Here is a 27,323-nt window from a genome sequence, read left to right as displayed (position 1 = left end):
CCTCCGTCTCAACTAGCCGCTCGGGACTGGGCAGCCCCGCGTCCTCGCCCCGTCCTACCTTCTGCAGAGTGTTTTCTTGGACTTCTCTCTAATTGTATGGCTTGTTCCTCTAGATCCCAGATGATTTTTCCTTGCTGCTGCTCCTTGTTTCTATCACAACTTTGATTTGTGACAGAACAGAGCCTCTATCATCTACACCATTTTTTTTTCTCCCAGTTCCATGATTTTTAATTCACAGTTGTCTTCTTCAGATCTAGAATAGTGCCTGGAATATAATAGGTATTGAATAAATATTTATTGAAATGAATGAATAAAAGATAATTTTATGCCAATTGGTTCTTGAGCTAGGTCAATTCACAGAGGTTTGTTTTGGGCTTGAAGGGTGGTAAGGATGATGATGCTGATTTGGTTTGTCACTGAACAACTTAGTTTTTCTAGTTCTTCCTCATCCTTCCAGCCTCTAAACAATGGAGTCCTTGGTCTTCTGTACTTGCTCCCAAATTAACTAGCTTTAATGCCTTCCACACATTTATGTCTCTCACATTCAAATTAATATCTCTAGCTTCCCTCTTCATTTCCAGGCTTGTTTATTCAGTGTTCTACTTGGTATCTTTAATTGGATATCTAATAGGCATCTTAAATATGGCAAGTCTAAAACAGAACCTCTGATTACCTCTTCCCCCTTTCGTACCTCGCATAGAGTGGGGAATCCATTTTTTTAACGGTCTTCCCTCATCGGTAAATGAGAATCCTTGCTTCTAGTTGCTGAGGCCAAAAAGTTTGACTTCTCTTTTTCTCTGACCTAATTCATTAGCTAAATCTTATATAATTTCAGAATCTCTCCAGAATCCAGCAATGTCCTACCATTTCTATCACTGCTACTTTGTAGTGATTATTGCCTATTGTCTTTATGCTTCCTCCTGCACTCCTAACACCACCCCCCGCCCACACCTCCCGCAAGCAGTCTAGCATATTCCCCAACCAGGGCCCTCTTTTAAAATAAGTCATTTCATGCCAGTTCTCTGCTCACAACTGCACAGGGTTCCACATGTTCTGGGCCCTGCTGCTTCTTTGATGTCCTCTGTTCCCTCACACTGCTTTGAGAGAGCTTACTTTCGATATTGAATCCCAGACCCCCTAAAATATCCTGTATTCATGGAAGTTTAGCAAACTAGAAATGCTGGCTTTGCATAAAGTTAATCTTTTTTTTAAAGCAACTTAAAGATGAAGCTACTGTTCTTACTAACCTATCTTTGAGTTTCTGGTTGAGTGTTCTTCCTCCACCTTTTGTTTATTTTAAAAACCTGGTTAATATATTAGTACTGTTTATGTGAATTTTCAGATAAGCATAGAATATTGAGGCAATAAGGCAATTTTTTTTCATATTTTGCTTAGTAAGCTGGTTTGGGTCCCATAGATAGGGAGAATCCTTTTTGAATTTATAGATAAGACATACTGTAATATTATAAAAATGTTTTTCTGCTTATAGGTTAATTATTGTTTTATTCTTTTCATCCAAGGTTTATAATATTTTTTATATTACTATCAACTTTAGGAATATGAGCCTTTGTTAACGTTTTTGCCCAAATAGGTTAGGACCAGGGCAATTTTCACAAAGGTATATGGAGTTTGGATTTGACCTGTGGGAACTGGCTGGGTAATAGCTCTTTCTTGGCTAACTCTGGTCGGGTGTTTGGGTCTGTGTATATGCAGTTTCTTTAATTAGGGTGTGGCCAAGTAGGGGGGAAATCGCCAATTTGTTCCTTTTTTCCTTTTCTTTTCTTTTTAAAGGTCCAGGCATAAAGGAAAGAAAAGCTTTGCCAGGCGTTGAAGAAGGGACAGGGATCTGTCCTCCTAATCTGGGCCTCCTGTCATGGTAAGTACAAGATAAATAACAAAAAACTTGGAATTGAACTCTGTACCGACAATTAAGTGAACATTAATATGTTTATAGTTACCCATTTTTGTTCTAAGAAATTATTTCATCTTTCCTTTCCCAGAACTCTCTCCTTCTTTCCTTTCTTTTATCGTTTACTTAGTAGTAATAATTATAGAGTATTCTAGTATACTAGAGCAGTTTCATTTTATTAATTTTAGTTCTGTGAGTTAGATGTTGTCTTTTTGCAGTCAGATAGTAAATGAAGTCAAGACTAAAAGCTATGATTCTTGGACTCCAGTTTTTTTGTTTTTTGTTTTTTGTTGTTGTTGTTGTTTTTTCCTGGGAAGGATGCTGTAGCAAAAACTGTGTGTCTGAGAGACAGAGAATTATGATATGGTCATACACATATTCTTTATTAATTTACCTTTCTGGATAGAGACAATCCCCTGCATTCTTTGTTCAATTTAAGGAAGTATTTTTATCCTAGAGAAGGTGAAGCAGCTCTGCACACCCTGCCTACATCTTTGACTAAAAGCATCTTATGGACGTTTCAGTGACCTGTGGGCCATTCAGGGCTCAGGCTCGGCCCATGCAGAGAAGATGAAGCAATGAGCCAGCCACATTTTTATTAATCCTGAGAATATGTAAATAGCCCTTTAAGTCTTAAAAAAGAATGGTCCTCTGTAATATTGTCTTGCTTCTACCTTGTGATGTTTCCTAGATGCAAACCATTTCATGCTGGTGCACAAGGAAGGAATTGAAAAGGCCATGTTAATTTCAAGCTTCATTAGGGACATGGGTGGAAAATGGATTTCAAAATTGAAAACAAACTAAAACAGAAAAACTAGTTGTGCAGAAATGTCATATTAAAAGGAGGAGAAAGGTAACTCATCTCAAGCTGGGCCAATATTTTCTTCATTTATGGGCATAACAACTGTGTATCCTAGACCTAAACACTGATGAACTTTTAATGTTATTTCTCTAGACTATATTTTATTGGTTTTCCCACAGAGTTTTTAATGAATTGAAAAAATGTTTGCCTGATATTTATATGGTGTATATGCCAGTGCTAATGAATAGCAAATGATGAGCTTATGAAAGCAGCTATGTTGTGTACTGAGGGGTTGTTCTTCATTGTATACCACATAGCTAGCCCAGAAACAATGTGGTCCTCATCTTGGTGCTGCTGGAGTCTCTGTGGTGCCCTGTAGACAGTCCTCCTGGTGGGCTGGAAATGCTTCTTTGTGCACTAGTTGGGAAGCAGTATGGCCATGTGTCTTCAAAGTTTTTTTTTTCACAAGCTAGCATTATAACAGGTTTTTACAAGTACTCTTTTACGATTCTACCACCAAAACCCATGGTTGTATTCATTTCTAACTAGTCCAGTGTCCATATGTATATTTTATGTAGTTAGAGTTAAAGCATAATTGTTTCTATTTTACTAATTATTAAATGAATTAAACATTTTCCCATGTTGATTTATTGGTTCCTTATGTTCATTTCATTATACATAATATTTTGCAAGTTGTTGGACCATTGATTTAATTAATATTAATTAACATATTCTATTGTTTTAGCATTTAGGTTGTATGTCCTTAATTCTTACTTTTTGTGTAGAGAATTCAGGGGCACTGAGTTTCCTTCCCTCTCTCCTTTTAATGCTTACCTCTGTACCAATTTGAGTAACATCTTTTCTCATATTTCTAAAGGTCTTAAATGAGATTGAAACCTCTCTTTTTTGGGAGGTTAAGCATTAGGAAAATATGTTTTCATGGCTTGGTATGGAAAATCTCAAGCTATACAAAGGGAGAATGGTATAGTGATCTTATATATGTGTATCAGTCAGCTACAGTAATCATCAGTTCATGACCACTTGTTTCTTCTCATTCCCTCACTCCCACCTCTTTGGATTATTTCGAAACAAATCTCAATCATTATAACATATGCATGAACTTTCAGGACTGTTGCCTGTAACCAAACAAAAGTATAACAAGGGAAATTGTATTTTTGATTGTCTTCAAATACTAGTCTTGCGAATAGTGATTGGAATTAACAATGGTGCTGATAATTAACTTTCACTTTTACATTTTGCTAAGTGTTCCTACACATATTTCACTCTTAGGTGTAGGTAGAGTTTTTTATCCTGGGATGCTGTATTTGAATTTAGTTAATAGGTATTTTGAGTCATCTCTTCCCCATGTTCTTTAAATATATATCTTTAATGTTGACTTCCCCTCTGAGGTGTGGACTTATCTCTCTTACCTGCATAGGTCAGTCAATAGCAGAAACTTGTCTGGAACTGTGGTGACTGATCTTTTACAAGATTTTTGTAGGTGACTCCACTGACCTTACGGAGCTGGTGGAGACTTTAATAAGTGCCAGATACTACAATGCTGGTATTTCTCAGCAATACCAGGAAATCGACTTCATGGAATACATTCTCTCTAGTACTACTAAATTACTGTTTATAGCCTAGGAAGAATTTGTTTCCAGGCCTCTTATCACGCCATCACTTGCCAGTTTTGTTCCCTTTGTCTCCTTCTAACTCCTTATTCTATCAGTCATCTCAAGTTTGGCCTCCATGTTTACCAATAAATTCAGAAACTGTAATTAATTATGTGATTAATTCAGTTTATGTTTAGCCAAGTAATGTTTTTTGAATCACTGTTCTTCTAGAAAGTCAATGTGTAGTTTATGCTGTTAATTAAATCCTTGGGAATTAAATGCATTTTTACGTACAAGAGGGAAGAAAAATCAGTTCCTAATAAGCCTTACAGATAATATGAACTGAGACAATCTATTAAAAAGAGCATTTATTTTATTTGACTATGAAAAAATATTATTTCATGCTCCTGTATTGCTGGTCTGATTTTCAGTTCTCTTATGTTGAAAATCATTCGTTCCATTTTTACTTTTTTAGTAGCTGCTGTGGTTATATACATTGATCTGGATTAGCACTCACATGAATGTGCCAGCAAGAATAAAATGGTGTATAGCATCTATAGTTTTCTTTTTTTAAGTCTGTTATATTATTATAGTTCTGTGTTATTTAAAGATCAGTGTTTTACTGGTCAAGGAGTCACTTAAATAATGGATACCTCTGTAAAGTGATCTTGAAAGAGAATAAAACTTTGGGCTTTATACATTTATGTGAGTTAAAAAGTTAAGGTGATGCTGAGAAGGCATGTTTACAGTGTCTTTTATGTAATTATTTTTAAAAGCTTTTCCTCACATTTTTTAGCATTTTCTACCTATCCCATGTTGGTTTATGAGAAAAACCTTCCTAAATTCAAGATTCCTCATATCTTTTCTCTTTAGTTCTAAATATAGTCAATGTTCTTTTAAGTCAAGAGCTATCTCTTAAGAATGGAAATAGAATTGGTTAAAAAGATAACACGTGTAGGAAAATGAGTTTCTTTCATATATGACTTATGTCCTGTATTATTACTTCACCTAATTATTGCCCTAAGAGGAAAAGAGTGGAAAGGGATGAAAAGAGAAAAATTCTATGATGTTCTAAATTACAGCAGCCTGAGAGTGAGAGAAAGAAATAGGAATAGTTATCTAGTTAATAGCTGTGGGCTAACTAACAAGACTGCTTACATTCCTGAATGTGAGTTGGAACTTTGAATCAACCTTCAGGCATCTGTTAGCTAGCTGACCACTAGATGCCACAACATCCTGCATATGCATGAACTTTCAGGACTGTTGCTTGTAACCAATCAAAAGTAGTAAATATTTCTTTACAGACAGTGCTCCTATCATAGAACTGCCTGGTTTCACTTTTTCCTCTCCGCCCCGCCCCCCCGCCCCCGCCATTCGTAGCCAATATAAATTTTTTTGAAAACAACCTACGTCTTTCTTCCCCAAAACAATGTATAAAAGCACCAGTCAACTCCGGGATGGTGGGCATATTGCCTCCTCCACCTAGTGCTGCTGCTGGTGGTTTAAACTTCATGCTCTAGGACTGGTTCTTTTCTGGCTAGTGTATTGAGCCAAATAAACCCTTTCTTTCACAAAAGCTTTCGGCTTTGAAAGATTTTTTGTGTTTGTTTAGCAGGCATGAAATGGAATAAATTGACATAAATCTTTTCTTCTTACAAGTTATTTAGATGCTTATAGGAGTGGAGCCATTTTATAAACCTTTTACACCCTAAGTAATTATATTTTTGGAGGCTCCAAGCAAGATCACATCAACCTTTCTAAAATCTGTTAACTTCATAAATGTTATTTTTGGTATAAGAAACAATATATTTTTATACTTTTGCTTTTAGAATTTATCAGCTATAATTTCTTGACAATCATGGTGAATACCTAGTGGTCCCAGGGAAGTGACACTATTATGATTTGTTTTCAAATATAACAAAAATATTTAATAATAAAATTTTATAATTTTTGTAGCATTTCATGAACCATTTATAAAATTATTACAATTTTATTTGAAGCCACTAATTTCTTTCTACATTTTAAATATCAAACTTTTAAAAAGGTCCTTAGAAAGTTTGTGCCTCAACATAAAGTAACCCCTTAGAGGGGATGAAATAGGCCCATTCATCTGGTAGCAAAAATGCTGTTTTAATGAGTGGTAGATGGGTGAGTGATTGTTATTCAAGTCTCTGTGTGGCTCTACCTGTTACAGATTAGCAGTAGGAGAATGGTTTTAGAGAAAGCCTGAGGTCTTCCAAATATAGACATATTTTTCTACATAACTTCTTTCAAAAGTCACATTTTAATATTACCACTGATCTCATTAGAAAAGTCTTAAGTATTGGGAAGCTGTGGAGTTCATGGTGGCAGATGACAGCTTTCTAAAATTTTAATTTTCACATAAAAGCTTTGTCATTGGCAACTAATAATGTCATTTGGAGAAAAGATCTGCCAAATGCTTAAATCTGAATTACTGTAGTTTTTCAGTTTTTCTTTCAATTAAAAATGGTATGTAAAGGGATGAAGAAGTACAGGTTGCTAGTTATAAAAACAGTCATGAAGATGTACAATACAGTATAGGGAATATAGTCAGTAATACTGTAATAAATGTATGTTGTCAGATGAGTACTATATCAGGATGATCACTTCAGAAGTTATATAAATGGCTAATCACTATGTTTTATATCTGAAGCTAATATAATATTGTATGTAAACTGTAATAGAAATATAAAAAATTTTAATGGTACTTAATGAAAAAGTGGCTAGTTCAGCCTGTAGCTGAAACAGTTGTACAAATGCTTTACCTTGAAACAACCATAATACTTCAGTATGCAGCAAAATGTTTCATGTGTATTTCTGATACAAAAAAAAGACTTAAGGGTCAAGATTTAATAAAATTTATCATTTTTCCCTCTGCTTTATCAGGGACATTCTAAGTGAAATTGGCACCACTGCCTTGATTGTACTAAGGTGCTAGCAGTCTTACCCACTGTTAGTACAAATACAAATATAGTGAAAAAAGGCAAAGATTGTTTTAGTATTCTTGTGAAGGTGGTTTTACCTCAGAGAGCCCCTGAAAGCATCTTAGAATCTGTAGACCTCACTTGGAGGACCACCGTAGTAGGTATTGCAGTTTTATGATTAGATTGCTATTGGATAAAAAGTGTTGTTTATAGGTAGAATTTTTCTTTCTTTCTTTGAGATTTAAAGAATTATTGCAATTTTGATAGGTAACATATGCAGAAATGTCCACTAACTAGTGGTTATAATTTTTAGCATGATATCACTTAAGCATGATATGCCTTTTGCTCTTATGAAGTTTGCTGTGTAAATAGAGTGCATCATAATTTACACTTGGACTTTCTAATATATTACTTCTTTCCCTGTCTACCTATACCATAAAAATACATAATATAAAATATTGCTATTTTATACAAGTTAGTTCAGTTCATGTGCCATTTAGATTAGAATTTACTGCTGCTGCTTTTGAAATTGCCTTAATAGGAATTATTTTGTTACATAAGACATATTAAACTAGGGATAGTGGTTCACACATTTTCATTTTGAGAAATTCAGTTCTTAAGCTTCCATTAAAAACAAAATAAAACAAAACCTTACTTTAACGGAAATTTCACATATAACCAAAGTAGTAGACACAGTGATATAATTGATGCAGGACAGGGCAGATTTCCCAGAGTGAGGAGGAGACCAAGCCCTGCACCAAGAGGGTCCTTTGGTGGAGAGTGTATGGATGAGATGGACCCCAAATTCAGTTTAGATATCATTCTTTAGTTCCCATTTCCTTTGATATGAACATACAGTGAGGAATGAGAAAGGAAAGAGTATGTAGCTTGAAAGACCTGCAGGCTCCCAGCCTTTAATCCAATCCATAGGTTCCCCGCCTTTAATCCATAGGTTCCCCATGGTTTTAGCCATAGGGAATGAATGACTTTATTTGTATAGGGCAGCCACTTAAAGACACTGTTGTTCTTGTTTCTCCTTCCACAGGTGTGGGGAAATAAGTTGTAAGTAATCCTAGTAGAACTCTTCCTTTGTTCTGAAGGTGTCATCCTGGTCTGGCTGCAGGACCCATCAGCATATTGCAGTCTCTGGATGTAGCTTGATTAACACTCCTCTCAACATTGTATTGAACCCCCATTTACCCAGTTTCATCAGTTATCGCTCATGGACAGTCCTATTTCATTTTTGCCCCATTCACATCCTCTTTACCTTTCCTTCTCCAATTATTTCGAAGCAAATTCCAGACATCACATCATTTCATTCTTAAATAATTCAGAATGTATCTTTCAGAAATAAGAATTAAAGTTACAAATTAAAGACAAAACAGAACCACTATATCTTGGTTTCTCTTATAAGTAATGTACTAACAACTTATTAGTGCTTAGTATAAATGTTCTTATAACTTTTTCATTTTTTTTTCTTTTTGCATTGCTGTGTTCTCTGACTAAAGGCATTTAATATATTGGGTGGAAGACTTTTGGGGATGAATATTTCTTGAGTTTTCTGCCTGTTCACCTTGGTTACTGGACTCTCATTGTGCTTACACTATTAAACATGGCAAAAAAAAAAAAAAACAAATATGGATGACTAGGAGCTTTGAAATTATTTAAAGGTTTTGGGTTTTCCTAGGATGAAGAGACTCGACACAGTCTTGAGTGCATCCAAGCCAATCAGATCTTTCCCAGGAAGCAGCTGATCCGGGAGGATGAGAATCTTCAGGTAATTACAGGCCACTTTTGATTATAAAATAAGTATTTAGCAGGTTGATAATGTAGCAGAGCTAATGATTTGAAGTAATAGACTATATAACGTTTATGTTTTTTTCTAAACCATGCACATAAGTAGAAATGCAAGCTAGAAAACATCTCACTTAGACTTCTTTCCTGAGAATTCGCTATTTGAGATGAATATGTCATTCCTTCATTAGTCTGTAATTTGAAAAACTAGGTGTATTTGAATTTTGTGGATATAAACCCATCCTCTTCAGGTCTCTTTACTACTTATACATTGTTTTAAGTTCGAGTGACAGAGGATTTATCATTTATTCACCTGACCTGTGTTTGAAGACTTTGCTTTACTGCTTCAGAACTCTGAAGGGTTTCTTCTTCCATTTTGAAGGTTCCTTTCCTTGAACTTCATGGAGAAAGCACAGAATATGTGGGCCGTGCTGAGGATGCCATCATTGCCCTTTCTAATTACAGACTTCACATCAAGTTTAAGGAGTCTCTTGTTAATGTAAGTGATTACCAACTGTTTTCCCACTAAAATAGATAGAGAAAGGGAAGTCAAAAAACTTGTTCATGGTCTCAAAGAAAGGAATATAATACAGGGTTGGGGGTGAAAACACTGTGTGCTCTGCTTTTCTGTTACTTTATTTAGCACCCAGGGGACAATAGGTTAGCAAGCATTTCTTACATCTGATTTAAAGTGATACACGTAGTTGTCAGTAGAGGTGTCCATTGTTTTGTAACACTGAATGATTTGTGCCAAGTAATGCTGTATCATTAAGCTTTATAAAGGTGCAAAGGCTATATAGACTTTTATTCTTCAACCTTTAGTAGTTACTCCTACCTCAGTTTAGAAAATTTCCTGGACTATAATATCAAATGATGAGATGTACTTTAAAACTCAATGCAGACTGTCATCATAGGATGAAGTTAGTCTAATGGCTTCTTAGTGGTATAAGTATAGATGTTAAATACAGTGTATATTTGCATAATAGACTATTACTGAAGAAAAGGAAGGCTCTCAATTCTCAAGAGTGCATTTACCCTTTTCAGTTATGTGGATATTCTCAGTGAACTGGTTCTTCCAGTGCATTGCCATTATAAATAGCTTTCAGTTAATGTGCCTTTCACCACAAAGGCACAAAAGTTCATGTACTTCCACTAAATGAATGCCTCTCCAGCATTGTGCTTTTCTGCACTTTGGTTCTAGCGCAGAGAAGTGTGTTATGACATCTTAAAAAAGCTCACAACTATACTTTCGTTCAGATTGTGTGTTTTGGGATTCATTTGGGATTCTTTGAAATATGTCACTTTTAAGTTCATTTTATTCGGTGTCCAAATGTTACCCAACTCCTCCCTCACATTCTTTTCTTTGTCAGAAGACTCAAATGGCTGCCATTTTCTTTGTAGTCTGCTTTTATTATTTATTTAGTATTTATTATATTCTTTGTAGGTAAGCATTTATATCCAGGAGCCATGTGGCTTGAATTCCTTTTGGCTTCTGGATTTGAGCTATGATCATAGCTATTATGTTAGTTTTCTGTTCATCAGCTAAAAATATGCATCAGATTCATCGAGGAAAGAAGCATGTTGTGTTTTCATTCCATATAGCACTGTGTTCAGAAGGGTCCATTTGGAATTGGGTGGTCATGATAGAAGGAGACAGGATAGAAACTCCTATAAAATCCCAGCAACCAGAAACTCCCCACCGGCTACTGTGAAGGTAATGACAGTAATACAATAGTCTCCACTTATCTGCATTTTCATTTAGCCATGGTGAGCTGTGGTCTGAAAATACCAAATGGAAAATTCCAGAAATAAACAATTCATAAGTTTTAAGTTGGGCACCATTTTGAGTTGTGTGATGAAATCCCATGCCATTCCCAGTGGCCCCAAAGTCCAAGAGTAGTGATGCCGGCAATTCATATATGCCAAAGAGGAGCCAGAGTGCTTCTTTGAAAAGGGATGTACAGTAGTCCACCCCCGCCCATGCTCAGGGGATTATGTGCCAAGGCTCCCAGAGGAAGTCTAAAATTGCAGATAGCACCGAACCCTGTATATACTATGTTTTTTCCTATACATACATACATATGATAAAGTTTAATTTATAAATAAGGCAAAGTAAGAGATTAACAATAACTAATAATAAAATAGAACACCAATAAAGATATACTGTAATAAAAGTTATGTGAATGGCTTTGAGGCCGTTATTAAGTAAAATAAGGGTTACTTGAACACAAACACTGCGATACTTTGGTGGTCAATCTGATCACTGAGAGGGCTACTAAATGAGTAATGGGCAGGTAGCATACACTGTGGATATACTGGAGAAAGGGGTGATTCATGTCCCTGGTGGGATGGAGCAGGACAGGGCAAGATTTTATTATGCTACTCAGAATAGCACATAATTTAAAATTTCTGAATTGTGTATTTCTGGATTTTTTCATTTAATATTTTCAGGCCACAGTTGACCATGGTTAACTGAAACTGGAAAGCATGGGGTAGGGGACTACTGTATGTATAGGAAAAAACATTGTATATATAGGCTTTGGTACTATCTACTGTTTCAGGCATCCACTGGGGGTCTCAGAACATATCCCCCATGGGTAAGGGGGTGGGGGACTACTGTAACAAGCAGAATTGCCCAGTTTAATTTCGTATTTAGATTGTGTTTAAATGATTGGATCGTTAAAATTGTACTTACATTGCATGTGGGGATGGTATAGTTTCATATCATTGCATTTTTCCATACAATAGTCCCCTATTTCTCAGCTTATTGGTTTATGGTGAAGTATTTTAGGGACTATTTTTAGATCTATTTGGAAATAGGGTCTTTTGTAGAGAAAGCATGGATCCAATCATGTCATTCACCAGCCTGAAGTCTTTCGGTGTTTCTTTACTACTTTTAAGATGAAATCACTTAGCATGGTATCAGACTCAGTGGTATATGATCCTTGGTCCCTGCCAGCTTATCTGTCTGTTTCCCTCTTTTCTCTCTTCTCCCCTTGGTGTTAGTAAAACTACCCTCCTTGGACTATTCAGCTATATCTTACACTTCTGAGTTCTTTCTCTTCTCTCTTGCCCAGGGAACTTCTCTTCGTCTGTCAAAATTCAATTCAGGTGATAACTTCTGTAAAACCTTTTTCAGTCCCAGTTCCCTCCCTGGCAGTTTTTGACACTCCTCTGGCTTCTTCCATATCTCGAACACACCTTTACAGCATTTATCAGATATCTTGCAATTTTTTGGTTATTCGTCTTGTATCTTTAGAATCTAGCATGTCTCCTCATACCATGATATTCAGTAAATATTAAGTGCATTGGAGTTAATATGGGTTTGAAATGGATATTAGACCATTTTTAAACTCCTTTTAGATTTAAAGCTCATTTTAAAACAACATATCTATGTGAATAGGCCTGTGTCATTGTTTCTAGCAATAGCTGGATAAGTAGGTTGTTTACTGGAATTGTTGGTCCCCCTTTGTGGTTGAGATACAGTGTTGAAGAAAACTTACCACTGTTCTTATTTTTGACCCATTTCTTCACCTAAAAGTATTTTCTCATTTAGCATTATAACCCTCTAAGGCATAGAGCCTGCATGTCACTTAAAAAACCCCAGATAATGGCTATGCACAGAAAGATGATCGTGCAAGAGTATTTTGGCATTGCAGTGACTTTAAACATTTCAGATTGAGAGAGACTAGGACTTCTCCATACAAATAAGTTAATATATCACATGGCTGAGGTTCCTAAGACCCGTGGTTACTCCCAGAAACAGTGGCTCCTCCTGCACTAGATCCCTAATGGAGACCAGAGAGTTGGTGTTGCCTCTCCTGCCTTCCTTTTCTCCCTCAATGGATAAGTATTTCAGTAAAAAATGTGAGATTAAGAAACTCCTTTAATATTATTAAATCTAAATCAAACGTATTTGAACCATCAAAGCCCAAACGTGCCAGAATATATTGTGGCATGCCCCAGTTCGTGTCATTTTGCATGCTTTTAAATCAATATATATTTAGCACTTTAGAAAGTAACTTACTATCAAGTTGTAAATAGTTATGTGATATTATATGTTCTCTTAAAAATTTTTTCTTTTTGTGGTAAAATTGGTATCCGAGATTACATTTTTCTGGTGTACAACATAATTCGATATTTGTATGCACTGCATAATGATCACCACTCTGTCTAGTTACTATCCATCACATACATTCTCTTAATTTCACAGCACATTGAGTGAAAGGTCTCTATAGACTTAGATACCATAAACATCATTACTTTAATCCATTCACATTCACTGGATACCAAGTTTTCAATTCCTAGGATCAAAGAACCTTTGTAGTAGAGTTCGTTAGTAGCAGGTAAGATAATGAATCACTCTCATTCTGTGCTTTGCCCAAACTATATTTTTACATATATAAAAGTATATTTCTTTGATGCTCAGCTAATTTATAAACAAGTAAGTGTTCAAATGGAATTCATGAAAGTTTAAAACAATTTTTGTTGTGTAATTCAATAGACCACCTCTCAATCTACTGCTTCTGAAATCCCAGTAAGTAGCATGAGAAACCTAGGCATTTTTTGCACATGTGTTGTGGAACAGATTGGCTTTGAATGTCAGATGCTCACCTTGCAAATCAGCAAAATGTGTCCTCTCTGCATGAGTCCCTTCCCTTTTACTAGACAAAGTTCTAGTAGTATGTTATAATGAGAACAATTTGTGGGGTGAAGATAAGCCCCCACAGCTTGTATATAAACAGATGGAATTGTGACTACCAGCTAGAAATCATTTGTAAAAATTAACGTTAGTATTTAAAAGAACATTAAAACTTTGTTCCTAGGCTGATCTGTTAGTGCTTCTTAGGAAAAAGGTAGAAGTGTAGCAGATAGAAACACCATTCTTAGCATCTTTCCATTGTCTAACTGTAGTACGTAAAAATCTTTATTCCTCAAGCATCAGTAAGAGGTTATTATTAACACTTAATGCACTTGGGCCTCAGCATTCATATACTAGCAAGAGGTGTCTGAAACCAGTGCTGGAAGAATAGCCTGTGAATATCAAACATAAGCAATAAAAAATTTGTTTATGTAACCTACGGCAGTCTTCTTTTTTGGACTGGTTTTTAAATAAGATTTAATCTCCATATATTCTATAGTTTATTACAGATTTTAGGTCTAGAATCATTACTTGTTTTATTGTCACAGTTATTGCCATTTTTACTTCATATGTGTATATAAGATTAGAATTTTCCATTTTTAAATTCTGGTGCTTAAAAACAATACACATGTGCATGCGTGTGTGGACACCTCTCCTCCACACACACACCCACACCCCTACTCCCCCAAAAAGAGACAGTACCGTGGATTTTTAATACCTATGCATGTCTATCAAATTTTTTTAATTGCTGCTCTTTTGCTTTTTTAGATTGATGCTCTTCTGAATTTTGGTGTTCTTGATGTAACTTCTGGCCTTTTGAGAAATCGTTTAATAGCACTGAGTATGTTTTATGCATTGTTTTGAGCATGAGTTTGGTGAAATTAATTAGTGTAAAAGCACTGTAAAGGGAGATAGAATTACCTGGCAGGTAGAAGAACGTAGAGGAGAAAAGAGCAAAAAGAAAATGAGTTGCTACAAAACATTTAGAATTAGTGGACTAGAGAGGATTTGAATGTGACTTTAGACTTTTTACTGCTCTTGCATGGATAGAATTGCATCGCAGGAATCTTGGTTTAGATTCTGTTTTCCTCGTGAAGATCTCTGGTAAAGAGACTTTAATTGTGAAAGAAAACTAAAGTAGAGCTCATACAGAAGAGAAAGACAGTCTTACAGGAAGAAAGGTGCACCGTATATAATGGAAGGAGCCTGGCTGGAGGACAGACATGGATTCTGCTTCTGACTTTGTCACTAGCTAATAGTGTAGTGGCTAACCTTCCTGAGCTATAAAATGGTCTGGCTCTTGAATCTGTAATTGTTTGCTTATGAGGTTGGTATTGGGTTTGTCTAGTTATAGAAATGTTAAGAGATCCTCTTCACATATGAGGAAAGTTGAGAAACCTAAAGTAGTGGAGTAGGCCTTAGAAAATATAGAGAAACTTAGTATGTTTTGGTTGGCTAGATGAAGAGGAAAAGAATGCCAGTTCCGCTTTTTTAGAAGAGGAGGCAATCTGTGGAAAGCACATTGAGGTATAAAGGAGAAAAAAGGGAGACATTCATTTGATTTAAAATCAGGTATTTCTCTTTTATATGTTCCTGTTCTTGCTGCATATTACACTTCCTTGCATGTAACAATCTGCATGAGTTTTAAAATCTGCTGTTTTCCATATCTACTTGAGTATACATGGTGGTTTCTGGTGACTTGCTAGTATCTGCATATTAGCAACCAACATTTTTATTTTTCCTTAAATTTGCGATGTTAAAATACATGAAAATTACTATATCAAACGCATTTTAGGTAGCAAATCTTTTCATACTCTAAGATGTTTCGTTATTCTTATTCCAGAAGTCTGGGCATAGGCCCTTGGGCTCTGGTCTAGTAGGAGAGATGTAACTTACCTGTTCTTTGTAGCAAAGTAGTACAGGTTGGTCCACTCTCTGCAGCAGCTGTTAATAGCATTAGTTGGTTTTCAAGTGATCGCAGGGGACCTAGGATGCAGGTGACTGCTGAGAGAGCAGCCTTTCCACATGGATTTGTAAAGCTCACTCTCACTGCACCCCACGTTCTTCCTATTTCCTGTGGCTGGGAATTTCTAAGCTGTGACTATCTGAGGTTCAGAAAGCAGAGGCTGGTGGCATATAGGAAGATGGGAAGCTTGTCCAAGGAAGTCTGGAAGAGGGCAAAGTTTAGTTGGTAAAATTTTAGAAAATTGACATTAGAACTCAGGCCTCTTGTCAGTCTAGTAGCCACTTTTTTTGTAGGGCAAGGTGGGCGTTGGAGAAGCGAGAGGAAAGTACATAAAAAAGAAAAAAACAACGTGAGAGCCTGTTACAGGGCTCCAAAAAGACTGCCCTGAGAATAAATCAGTGTCCTCTTCTTAATCTCTTATTCGCCCTTTACAAGTTATCCCTACTGATACATTTTTGATTTCCTTCTTAGATGTACAGGTCTTGAATTTTTAGCCACTTTAGCTGCAATTTCCCACTGCACCTTGGGATTAAGGACTTAAACAAAAGCAGCGGGCCAGTGCTCCTTTTTCCCTCAAACAGGCAAGATTTCATAGGCTTTCTCTTACTCTCAGTTCTTTATAAGTGTAAGGGAATTTTATTGGTTATAAGACTTAGAACTAAGTAAGAAGGCACTGAGGTGGAAACTCCCAGCCAATATCTGATGATGATGATGATGATTATTATTATTATTATTATTATTATTTTGCTTTCTTTTCTTCTTTTATTTAAATCCCTGCTGCAGTTTCTGTTTATTTGTCCCAGACATCTAGCACTGGGTTTATTTTTGCTCCCCACATCTTTGTTTTAAGAGTTTTTTGCTGACTCTGGCAACTGCATGGTGGGACAGGATTTCTGAAACTGGCTCAGCTAACATGAGGCCACCTTGTGCAGGCAGCATTCTTTTGTTTCTATATATGTTGGAGGAGACTGCTCTCCTCTTCTCATGCTAAACACGAATTATTTGAATGCTACTTGCAACTCCCAGAGCCACGTTTTGGCTAGCATGATACACTGTAAGAGACAGTGGTCTATCCTTTCCGAGGAGTGAAGTATTTATTGTTATTTTACCAAGCTCTCTTTAGAAGTTTTGGAAATTGCTTTTTGAAGGTAGGGATTGAGTCAGGATGAGTAGAGTGACAGGGGGAGGAGTCTCTTGTGTCAACTTGAGATTTTGTCACCCTGTTCAGATGCTTTCTCTCCTGTCTCCCTTCTCTGATCCTCTTTACTGTTGTATTTACTCCTGTGTTCATTAGAGTCTGCTGACCAGATTGGTAGGGAGACAGCCATTTTAGCTTGCTCATACCTCAAGCCTCACTTGGCAAACAGGGCTCCTCAGCTGGTCTTTTAAAGCAGATTAGACTTAGTGAGTTTTAGGATCTTTGGCCACTCTGGTCTGCTTTCTCCTCCCTGATACCCATGTCTATTCTATTGAGCAGAAAGCCTGACCAGCAGCTCCTGTCCCATTGTCTTTTCTGTACAACCTGCAGGCAGTTTAGGCATCTAGTCTTTTTCAGGATGCTCTTTTGCTGACACAAAGCCCAAGCTTACTTTGTCATTTGGGGCAAACGAGAAGTATAGTCTTAATAGCACCTCGATCTGTAGTTTATTTCTGTAAACAAGACAAGATTACCATTCTGATTCCCTTCAGCTTCTGTGTCATTGCAAAGCACAGCTAGTTACAGCATCTGAAGTAGTTCTTTGAGTGATAAGTTTATGAGTTTCATGCCTGAGAGATGACCTATTTTCCTGTTCTCCCAGAGATGGTGCCTCCTCTTCATGATTTGAGGCCTTTGATTTAGAGATAAAGGAAACCCCTAATTCACCCAGTAGTAAATCACTTGAGTACTATCAGTCCAGATAAATTGCAGTTCTGTTTGCTCCTTTCCTGTGTGGAGCTTTCTAATCACTCTTGTTAGGAACATTGAAGAACTGCAGGGTTGATGCCTTTTTGACTAAGGAGACTTTATCTTTTTTAATTGCAGGTTCCTTTACAGCTTATAGAAAGTGTCGAATGCCGAGATATATTTCAGCTTCATTTGACTTGCAAAGACTGCAAGGTTATCAGGTATGTGGTGTGTTTAGCGTGGAAAATACTTTTTAAAGAATAGATCCGTGGGGTTTGGTAACAGAAAAACAGCTTTTGAGGGTCAGCCTTCTTAGGAATATTTTTCTGAGTAGTTAGTGTCTGAAATATTTCACCTTTAAGTTACTTTGCTATTTGAAAGGTATTTTTAAATTTTTTATTTGGACATTACAAATTTACAAAAAATGCAAAAATATAAATAGTATAAAGAATACCAGTATTGTTAACATGTTATCCCATTTGCTTTTTCATTTGCAGGAGCCTTGTGTGTGTGTGTGTGTGTGTGTGTGTGTGTGTGTGTGTGTGAGAGAGAGAGAGAGAGAGAGAGAGAAAGAGAGAGAGAAAGAGGGAGCGAAGAGAGAGGGAGAGAAATATTCTTTTTCTAAGTAATCCTAAAGTAAGTTAATACAGTCATGGCTCTTCACCTTGAAATGCTTCATTGTGTTTTCCTAAGAATAGAGATATTTTCTTACATAACCGTAGTATCAGTGTCAACTTCATTATTTTACACTTATAATACTTTTATCCAATCTACTATCCATGTTCCAATTTTGTCAGTTGACATAATAATGCCTTTTATAGCATTTCCCCTCACCACCACCTCATTCATAACAGGATCCAGTCAAGGTCAGATACTACATTTGGTTGCCATGATTCTATAGCCTTCTTTAATCTGGAACATTTTTCACCACCTTTCTTTGTCTTTTATGACATTTTGAAGAATACTCTTATTTTAATAGACTGTTTCTTATTATGTGTCCAGTATTTCCTCATGATTAAATTGAGGTTGTCCATTCTCAGCTAGACCGCTATATATATGAAGTTGTGTCCTTTTCAGGGTATTATATTACGTCTGGAGGCAAACAGTGTCCATCTATTCCTTATTGGTGATGTTAATTTTGATAACTCTATCAAGGTATCACCTGCTTTCTGTATGATTTCTATTTTTTCTCCCTTTCAACTAATAAATAGTCTCTGGAATGCACTTTAAGACAATGCACATTTCTGTTCTCATAAAATTTCTCCATAGATTTAACTTCCATTGATTTTTTTTTATCTGATCTTTACTATAATTGTTGCAAAATAATACCTGAAATTCTTTTTTAAATTTAGTAGCTCTACAAGTTTTAAATTCTCTAGGTTTTTACTTTATCTCTTTGACTTATTCTGGAGTGCCAGTAAACATTGTGTGTTGGCATATCGATGAGTCACATTGATTGGGACAAGGGAGAGGTTTAAGTGACCTCCTTGGTTTTAAGGTAAATATTTAAATTGCTTTTTATCCATTGAGATTGGGCTTGCTTTTAGTAGAGACTGGCTACAACTCACAGTTTAAAAACCTGTTAATTACACAATTTTAAACACTGCATTTGAAAAGGTATTTCTTGCACTAATTATTTTAACCTCCTAGTTATATATACTGAAAATTGCAATTGATAATAGAATTATTTTGTTCTTTACATGGTCACAACGAAATACTATATATCTTATTTTGGATCTGAAGTTGCCTATTTATTCTAATTGCTAGGTAGACAGATTTTGAAATTATTCCCTAACTGGCCAAAAGTATTGATGTGATTTTGAGTTCAGTCTAATATATCATAACAAAACAAAAAGAACTACTCTAAACATATTTCTTAAAAAGGACAACTATACAGCTTTGATGGAAGAAGAAGAATGAAATTTCACTCGCGGAAGAGAATGACTGCCATTTTACTTTAATAATTAACATTAATCAGTCTCAGAAGAGATTTCATTAGTCTTATAAAATAAGTTTTTTACATGTCTGGCTTTCTTCTTTTTGAAATTTTTCCACCATTGACTAAAATTTGTTGGCTTGTTTTTGTTATAAATAATAAACACGTGAATTACCATCTCTCATGCTTTCTTGACTATAGTTGTTACTTTACCATGAGTGGGCACTCTTGAAATGGTGGCTTCCCTTAGGTTTCATTGTCAACTGTCTTCTGATTGCATCCATACTTGTTTGGCTTTACAAAGGTGTCAGTTCTCAACCTTTGAGCAGTGTCAAGAGTGGCTTAAGAGACTGAACAACGCAATCCGACCACCTGCTAAAATAGAAGATCTCTTTTCATTTGCGTACCATGCTTGGTGCATGGAAGTCTACGCCAGTGAAAAAGAGCAACATGGAGACCTCTGCAGACCAGGTAAGCCTTTCTAAAATATGCAGATGGTGGCTTTATAGAACTGCTACTCGAGGTACCCTTAACAGGAAATGGGACTCCTATGCATTCATGTCAGTATATATTTTATGCAGCACCTAGCGTATGCCTAGTATTCTCCTAAGCTCAGCAGAACATGTTTTCTGCCTTTCAGGGGAAGGAAAGAACATTAGACTTGGCACCACAATTTATTGGGCCTGAGAACCAGCTGTAGTAAGATTTAATGGATGTTACGGAAGCCTAATGGAAGGGAGCCATGAGCGTCGTATGCAGGTGTGGGAAGACTTCACGTTAGAAGTGGCTTTTAGAGTAAGCAAAGTAGAGTAAGCTTTGAAGGTCAAGTGAGAGTTCATTGTTTAGAGAATGGAGAAAAGAATGATAGAGCAAGTAGCATAAACAAAGATACAGAGGTGTAAGGTTAGGTCATAGAATAGTGGAGTATAAAATGGCCTTTTACTATCTTCGAATTTTTAAGTCATAGATTTCCTGTTATCACCCCTTTCATCCCATAGATGATAAAACAGAGGTCCAGATAAACCAGATAACTTTCCTCAGGACAGACAGAAGCTGAGCCTGTACTGGAAGCTATATTTCCTGACTCCTCATTAAATCTTTGTCCGACTCACCATTTTTCTCTTCAGTAATAGCTTTGACCAAGTTCATGATATTTTCCTGCATTTAGTTGTCAGTGAACTTTATGTTGCTCTAAATAGAACTTTGCTGGTGCAACATTGAATCTTTAATGTCTCCAGTTTGGGAGCAATCTTAAATTCCTAAGCAGTGAAAAGTTGTGAGCTTCCTTCCAATAAAGTTTACTCCTGGCACTTTTTCTATAAACCTCATTTTTCAATCCTAAATCTTCAATTTAATAATTCTCTCCTGGGTCATTTTAAACATTTGAGGCTAGTCTAAGCTATGCTTGTATCACTTTGTTCCTGGCTCATTCACTGGTTGAAGCTTTTGGTTCATATTATTGTTTGATTAAATTATAAAAAGCATTATCTTATTTTTAAAGATTGTTTGATACGTAGTTTTATTTGGCTCTCATGATCTCATCAGACAAAGCAAGATAGGCTAGTATCTCTGTTTCGGGAGCCAAAGAAGACTCAAAGAAGTAAAGCACAGTAGGCAGTGACAGAGCTAGGACTTAAACTCACTTCCCAGCTATTTAGAGCTGACTGGATGGGGTGCTTTGGATACAGAGATGAAAAAACAGAGGCACCTGCCAGTTGTTGAGCTTCCGGAATCCAGTCTTTCTATGTGCCTGGTCAGGCCAGTGGAACCCAAAATCATCCACAAGAGACCAGACCAGACCTTGGAATGTTATGAGAATGTGCTTTTTAAACGCTTTCACTTCACTCCCTTATCCATTACATCTGTCCTTTTCTTTTTTCTTCTTTATCGAGATGCCATAGTACTTTTTGTTTGTTTCTTCCTCTTTTAAAGTTTTTTTAAGGTAAAAGTTATACACAATAAAATACACAAATCTTATGTGTACATTTGCTGAGTTTTTAACCATTACATCTTATTAAATTTTTAGTCTCAATGGTCTCCTAGGATAATGAAGTTAATGAGCATATCTTGCTACATTGTGTTATAGAAGAACTTTGATTTAAGACTCTTAACTCCAAAGGCATTCCCTTGTTTTGGGTTGCCAGTGTTTAGTTAATGGGCTTGCTTTCTTCTAACCTGTTCTCTCACAATCACAGACTGAAAATTCCTCATCTTTTTGAGTCATTTTTTATTCCCTTGATAATTTTAGTTATTCTTTTTGGATTTGAGCCAACTCTTAGGAATATCCTAACATGTGCCAGGTCAGACCTTCACTCTTGTCTTTTAATTATGGATTGGTTTGTCCTGAGCTGGGATTACTTTCTTTGATCTCCAGGTCCTTCCCTTTCTGATGATATTTGGTATTCTTTGGCAACCAGGCTTTAGAGATGTCTACAGTATCCTCTGTCTTTTCATGGGTTTGTAATGGATGAAGGCATTAGGGGGTAATGTACTGACTTAGGAACTAGAAAAAACAAGTTAAAGTCATACTCTACCAATTCAAAAAATAATACCAGACAAGCCAATTATCCTCTCTGTACTTTAGTTTCCTTTGTTTTTCAAACTGAAACATTCTTGTTCGTTTTGTCCAAGCTGATCTGGGTATCCTGAGATTAAATCTGTTATGCTGGAGTTCAATTCAGTAAATGTTTGAGTAACCCCTATATGCCATGCTTGTGAAAACATTTTTGAAAATTATAAATTTACAAGGTGATACCATGTCTTTGTAACTGATTCGAACATCTGTGAGTAAAGGTTGTATTTCGTTTCTTCCCAATGTATACAATCCATACCAAAGTTAACCTGCTATTGTTCACATGGAATCTCATTGTATTTCAGTGGCTTGGTTTGACTCTGTGTGTGTGTGTGTGTGTGTGTGTGTGTGTGTGTGTGTGTGTGTGTGTACACATGTGTGTGTATATGTATGTGTGTGTGTATACACATACATACATACATACATACATATGTAGCTTTTTTCTTTTATATATTTTCATCGTGGAGTACAGAGAGAAAACCTGTTGTTAAAAAACACCGAGGTAACATTTTTATAGCCAGTCTACCTGGTTCTTCTGTCTCCACCCAGTATTGTTGAGTGTTGGTGGTGGCTACATCATTACTCACCAAATATGAGCTTACCAGACAACCACATTCTTATAAGTCATCTTTGGGGTGAGACAGCACTCGAAATATTTCAGAGTGATGCCTTTGTATAATCCGCCCCCAACATATATATCACAAGCATAGACGCTGAGGGGTAGAAGTTAGTCTTTTGGCAGTTAATAAAGCCTTCTGTAGGTTCTTCTCTGCTTAGCCTGTTAACAGTAGAATGTGTCAGAGAAGAGGGTATTGGGGAAATTACATCATTACCTCGAATTCATATAAATCTAAGTTTCCAACTGTTGAACCTGTCATAGTTAAGCCAGCCATACTGTGGCCACAGCTCTAGGTCTTAATCTGCTTTGGAAATTCTCAACATTGCTATTAGAGTTCATCTGTGAAGCTTGCAAAAGCCTTTGCAAAACTCTTGACTCTGCTTTTAGCCCCATTTAAAACTCTGAAAAAGAAATGAGCTAGAAGCTGAAAGCTCATCTTTCTTATGCTCAGCTTCCTTCTCCTCATTGTAGCTGCCTTCTTGGTGATCATTCTATACCTGAGCAGTAATCTGGAGTCCTGACAGATGACTGGGCAAATCAGTGTAGTAGCATAGGCCCGCCTTTATGACCTCTTCTTTAGAAGGCCAATTAAGCATACCTTGTTTAACTACGAACAGCATATGACTCTAGGTCTTATACTGTTGTGCAGCTCCTTGTTTTGTATAAATTAAAAGCTCTTACCAGCAGAGTCTGTCTTCTAAATATATATCTGAGTTTATATCCACTAAGTGTATATCTGGACATCTGTACTAGGACTTTTGTTCTTAAGAAGAATGATTCTTTCCTCCATATTTGAAAACCTGGGATGGCTAGTTCTCAACTTCTTTGACTCTGGTACTTTTTCCTTACACCCTGGTTAAGGTCTAGGCCCTTATATTCCAGGCTTTTAAGTTGTATATAATTGTGGGCCTGAGTATTCAGAATCAGCCAAGGAGATAGACTTTTGTGGGGAAAGAGTTTTTAGACTACCGGTTGACACTTCGGTTATGGTAGGAGGCTCATTGCTTTAAAAAGTTTTCATTCCCATGAAAATAAGAATCGCTCCACTGTATTTGTAGGATCAAAAATATGGAATGTTAAAAGGGCGCAAATCCTCATTCAGGGTTGGGGGCGGCAGACAGGAAGGTTAGAGGTATAAATATAAAGCCAAACAGAAAACTCGTGACCATAATAGTTTAAATAAATTGGGATATTACACCATATCTAATGTTAAATCAATGGAGACATGAGAATTCCGAGAGGAAATTCTTAAGGTAAATCCAGCAATAGACATGCTTCGTATTCAAACATAAGTAAAGCAATAATTTGGCAAAAAGCCAATTGAATTATTCATGTATTGTAAGGTCAGGCTGGAGTTTTTTCAGAAAGCAGTGGTTTTCAAACTAGAGGTTGTGATCCACTAGTGGGTTGTGAAATCAAAGTTTTAAGAAATGAAATATGAAATGAAACATTTAGGATAGAAAATATCAAAATATATCACACATATAGTAAGAGTGGGTATTGTTTTGGGGAAAATTCTTTTAAAAATAAAGATGTATTTATTTACTGTGCATTGTGATGATCAGTTTTAAAATTTATGAAGTCTCTGTTTAGAGGTTACAAAGATAATTAAAACTCACTCCTTGCTCTCAAGGCACTTGAACTAACATTCTTTACTTGCTATGCAGTATATATCTCTGTGTAGCTCAGAATTTCATGCTCTAGATGGTGGTCCTAAGCCCTTCTCAGGGCAGTGGTTCTATGTAGTGAATTGCCCATTGTGGTTGATGGTGGTAGTGGTGATGATGATTACTTTGCCAGTGATTGCCTTAAAATTATAGGATCCTTTTATGGTATCTGTGTGTTTACTCTAAGATAGAGGTACTAAGATAAAGGACCGTTCATTAAAGTACTTGGAGCTATGTCACAGGATAGGAAAAATCTTCTCATTAATTAATGAATTTAGGAGTTGCCATAGTTTTACAGCTTTTAGATTGGGATTATAAATGAAAGATTCCATGTCTAGTATTCTTGATGGTCACTATTCCTTGCAATTTGTAGACAGATGGCATCCCACTTCAGATAACTTTTTTTCTGTTTTCCAAAATGGGATAGATTCAGCTGATTATTTCTTCCTGCATCTTTGAACTTCATCTTTTTATAGCTCTTTTTCAGGAAACATATAATACTTAGTTTAGTTTAAGCTCAAGAAAAGCAGTTTAAGTAGGAAGTAGTTTTATAGAATTGTCCTTTATTCAAGTAATTGCTGTTTCCTATTTTGAAGCTCCTCTCCCAGGGAGACCAAAGTTTTATACTTTAATCACCAAAACAGCCTGTTTTGTGCTTTTATTTATTTTTGTAGTTTCTCCCAACCCCCACCAGCATTTATTTTACAACCTATAATATTATATATTAGAAATACTGCTTAATGGTTTTCTGTTTGTTTTTAATAAAATTGTTGCCTTAGGACTCTGTGTTTTCAAGGAAGAAAGTTATTTCAGATTTAATGACTTTTATGTTTGGTTCATTTCTGCCTTTGTTTCTCGCTGTCTGAAGAAAGAGGAAGCCAAATTCTTTAGGGTAGATGTAAGGTAGATTACACATGTTTGGGTGGATATTCTTACAAATGATCAGCATTTTACTTGCTAGTGTGGTGTTTCCTAAGATTCCTGGGTACTAGCAGTTGTAGTACCATGATCTCCTACCTGTAATTCTGTAATCTGTAAGGCTCTGAAAATCAAAAGATTTTTCTTATTTTGTTTGTTGGCTTGATCTGAACTGAGCTAATATGAAGCTATTTGTTGCTTTATTTATTGATCCCATTTAGTGTGAATTATTCACACATTTCATTGTAGAGATATTAGTGTTTGATTAAGTAGACCCTCTTGAGAGTGTTAACCTAATATTATATATGTAGCATCTTAAAATCCAGAAAACTCTCATTCTGAAATCTGGCCCAAACGTTTCTGACAAGGAGTTGTAGATCCATATTCCTATTCTTGTTAAACTTGTTGGTGTTAATTCTTATGAGTACCATCACTCTGAGTGTGGAAATAAGTAAGGAGCCAATATAGTGATAAGAACATGGGTTTTAGAACCAGACAGACCTGCCATAATAACCTCTCTCTTCGTTTTGTCCTCTGCAAAATGAGCTTAGTGATACTACCCTCAGAGTTAATAGTAGTGATTAGATAACATAATTCTTGATCAAAATTAATTTTTTATTCCTTCATTCAGTCTTAATCCTGACACGTTTTTGTTTTTTTAACTAAATATGTTATTTTACTTATATGATACCTGTGCACCCCACCCCCCCAATAACTGAGTGGGATAACTATGCTTTTATTCCACTTGTTATGCAAAATGGTATCGATTTCTTCCTTTCTGCTGTCTTTGGCCCTTAGGAGAACATGTGACATCAAGGTTCAAAAACGAAGTGGAGCGGATGGGTTTTGATATGACCAATGCCTGGAGGATTTCCAACATCAATGAGAAGTACAAGTGAGTTGTATGGATCCCTGTGGATTGTGTGTCATAGCTCGTGTGCTTTTGCAGAAGCCCCAGTTCACATGTGGCAGAACTCTTGAATTTAGACTTTCAAGTGGAGTTTTATTTGTTAAATCTAAATGCATGATCTTGAGTACTTCTTGAGCCTTCTATTCCACATTGCTGTCTATCACTGAAGTGGAAAGTGATGCTTACTCAATAGGATTCTGGAACCTTCCTTTCTGCCCCCTCCAGGCCTGTTCTTCCTGGCACATGCATGTCTGATAACACTGGGTTTACCTGTAGTTAAGCAGTTTTCATTGTTCTCATCACCACTTGACATCACATTAGAGATAGGATCAATAATCTCATAAGCAATGATAAAACACTTAGGAGATAGTTTTTATGACTATAATTTTACCTCAGGTCCTATGAAATAGGCATAAGTTATTTCTTTAATATACTGATCTAAAACTAACTTCACAGCTATAATTATTTAACCATTAAATATTAATGTAACCATTATTAAATATTTCTCATTACCTGTTTCCCTAACAGGTGTAAGTACTTTGGTGGGGGAGGGTAGTTAACTATTGTGATTCTGGTGATCTAAATTTTTGTAAAACAAAAGAAAACTTTCCAGGAGATTTAAAATAATGTATCCTTATCTTAAGTTTTCCTGTAGCAACTGGAGGCATTAGTCATACTATTGTCCTTTGAGCTGCCTTATTATGATAGCTGTTTTCCTGGTATCTTTGTGGCTAGCCATCAGAGCATTTCATTTTTTATTTGAAAAACTATACCTTATTTACTGTATATAGCTCTTAACATGGACCTTGGCCAAGGAGTTAAGAACCAGGGGTGTTGTGAAGAATTGGGAGCTACAGACTTATCATATCTTTGCCTGTTCTCAGTGATAAGTCAAAGCAGAAAATGCATGTGGAAGCTGGAGGGAGGGGCTTCAGAGAGCCTGAGGCTGCTACAGGCTTTGGTCATGTGTAACTCACCTTTCCTATAGCTAGTACTTGCTGAAGAGCTGACTACTAGATAATGTTAGATTTATAGGGAAAGGAATATAATGATCAAAAAATTGGGCGAAATGAAAACAATTTAGTTAAACTTGTTGAAAAGAAGTTTGAGTTCAAAAGCCATTGGTTTCAAAAATCCCTATTTTA

At 36.2% G+C, this 27,323-nt stretch overlaps 1 protein-coding gene and 1 long non-coding RNA gene across 16 annotated transcripts in view; both read left to right on the top strand.

Moving 5' to 3' along the window:
* MTMR3 (myotubularin related protein 3) overlaps positions 1 to 27,323 on the top strand; it is a 125,447-nt gene that overhangs the window by 65,811 nt on the left and 32,313 nt on the right. For all 15 annotated transcript variants that reach the window (XR_002783539.1, XR_002783538.1, XM_011373339.2 and 12 more), the window contains 6 exons: positions 1,792 to 1,876; positions 8,957 to 9,046; positions 9,446 to 9,562; positions 17,695 to 17,777; positions 19,797 to 19,963; positions 26,067 to 26,163. Coding sequence is in view for 13 of the 15 variants with exons in the window: in XM_011373339.2 (XP_011371641.1) it covers positions 1,874 to 1,876; positions 8,957 to 9,046; positions 9,446 to 9,562; positions 17,695 to 17,777; positions 19,797 to 19,963; positions 26,067 to 26,163 (557 nt within the window). In the remaining 2 variants the exon portion in view is untranslated. The remainder of the gene's footprint in view (positions 1 to 1,791; positions 1,877 to 8,956; positions 9,047 to 9,445; positions 9,563 to 17,694; positions 17,778 to 19,796; positions 19,964 to 26,066; positions 26,164 to 27,323) is intronic.
* LOC111747452 lies at positions 10,076 to 17,574 on the top strand. The gene is made up of 3 exons (XR_002783540.1): positions 10,076 to 10,777; positions 14,474 to 14,546; positions 15,165 to 17,574. It is a non-coding gene; the product is annotated as an uncharacterized LOC111747452 (long non-coding RNA).

Source organism: Pteropus vampyrus, unplaced genomic scaffold (assembly GCF_000151845.1).
Source record: "Pteropus vampyrus isolate Shadow unplaced genomic scaffold, Pvam_2.0 Scaffold223, whole genome shotgun sequence".
NCBI lineage: Eukaryota > Metazoa > Chordata > Mammalia > Chiroptera > Pteropodidae > Pteropus > Pteropus vampyrus.
Note: the sequence above shows the minus strand (reverse complement) of the source record. Positions and strands in the feature narration are given on the sequence as shown.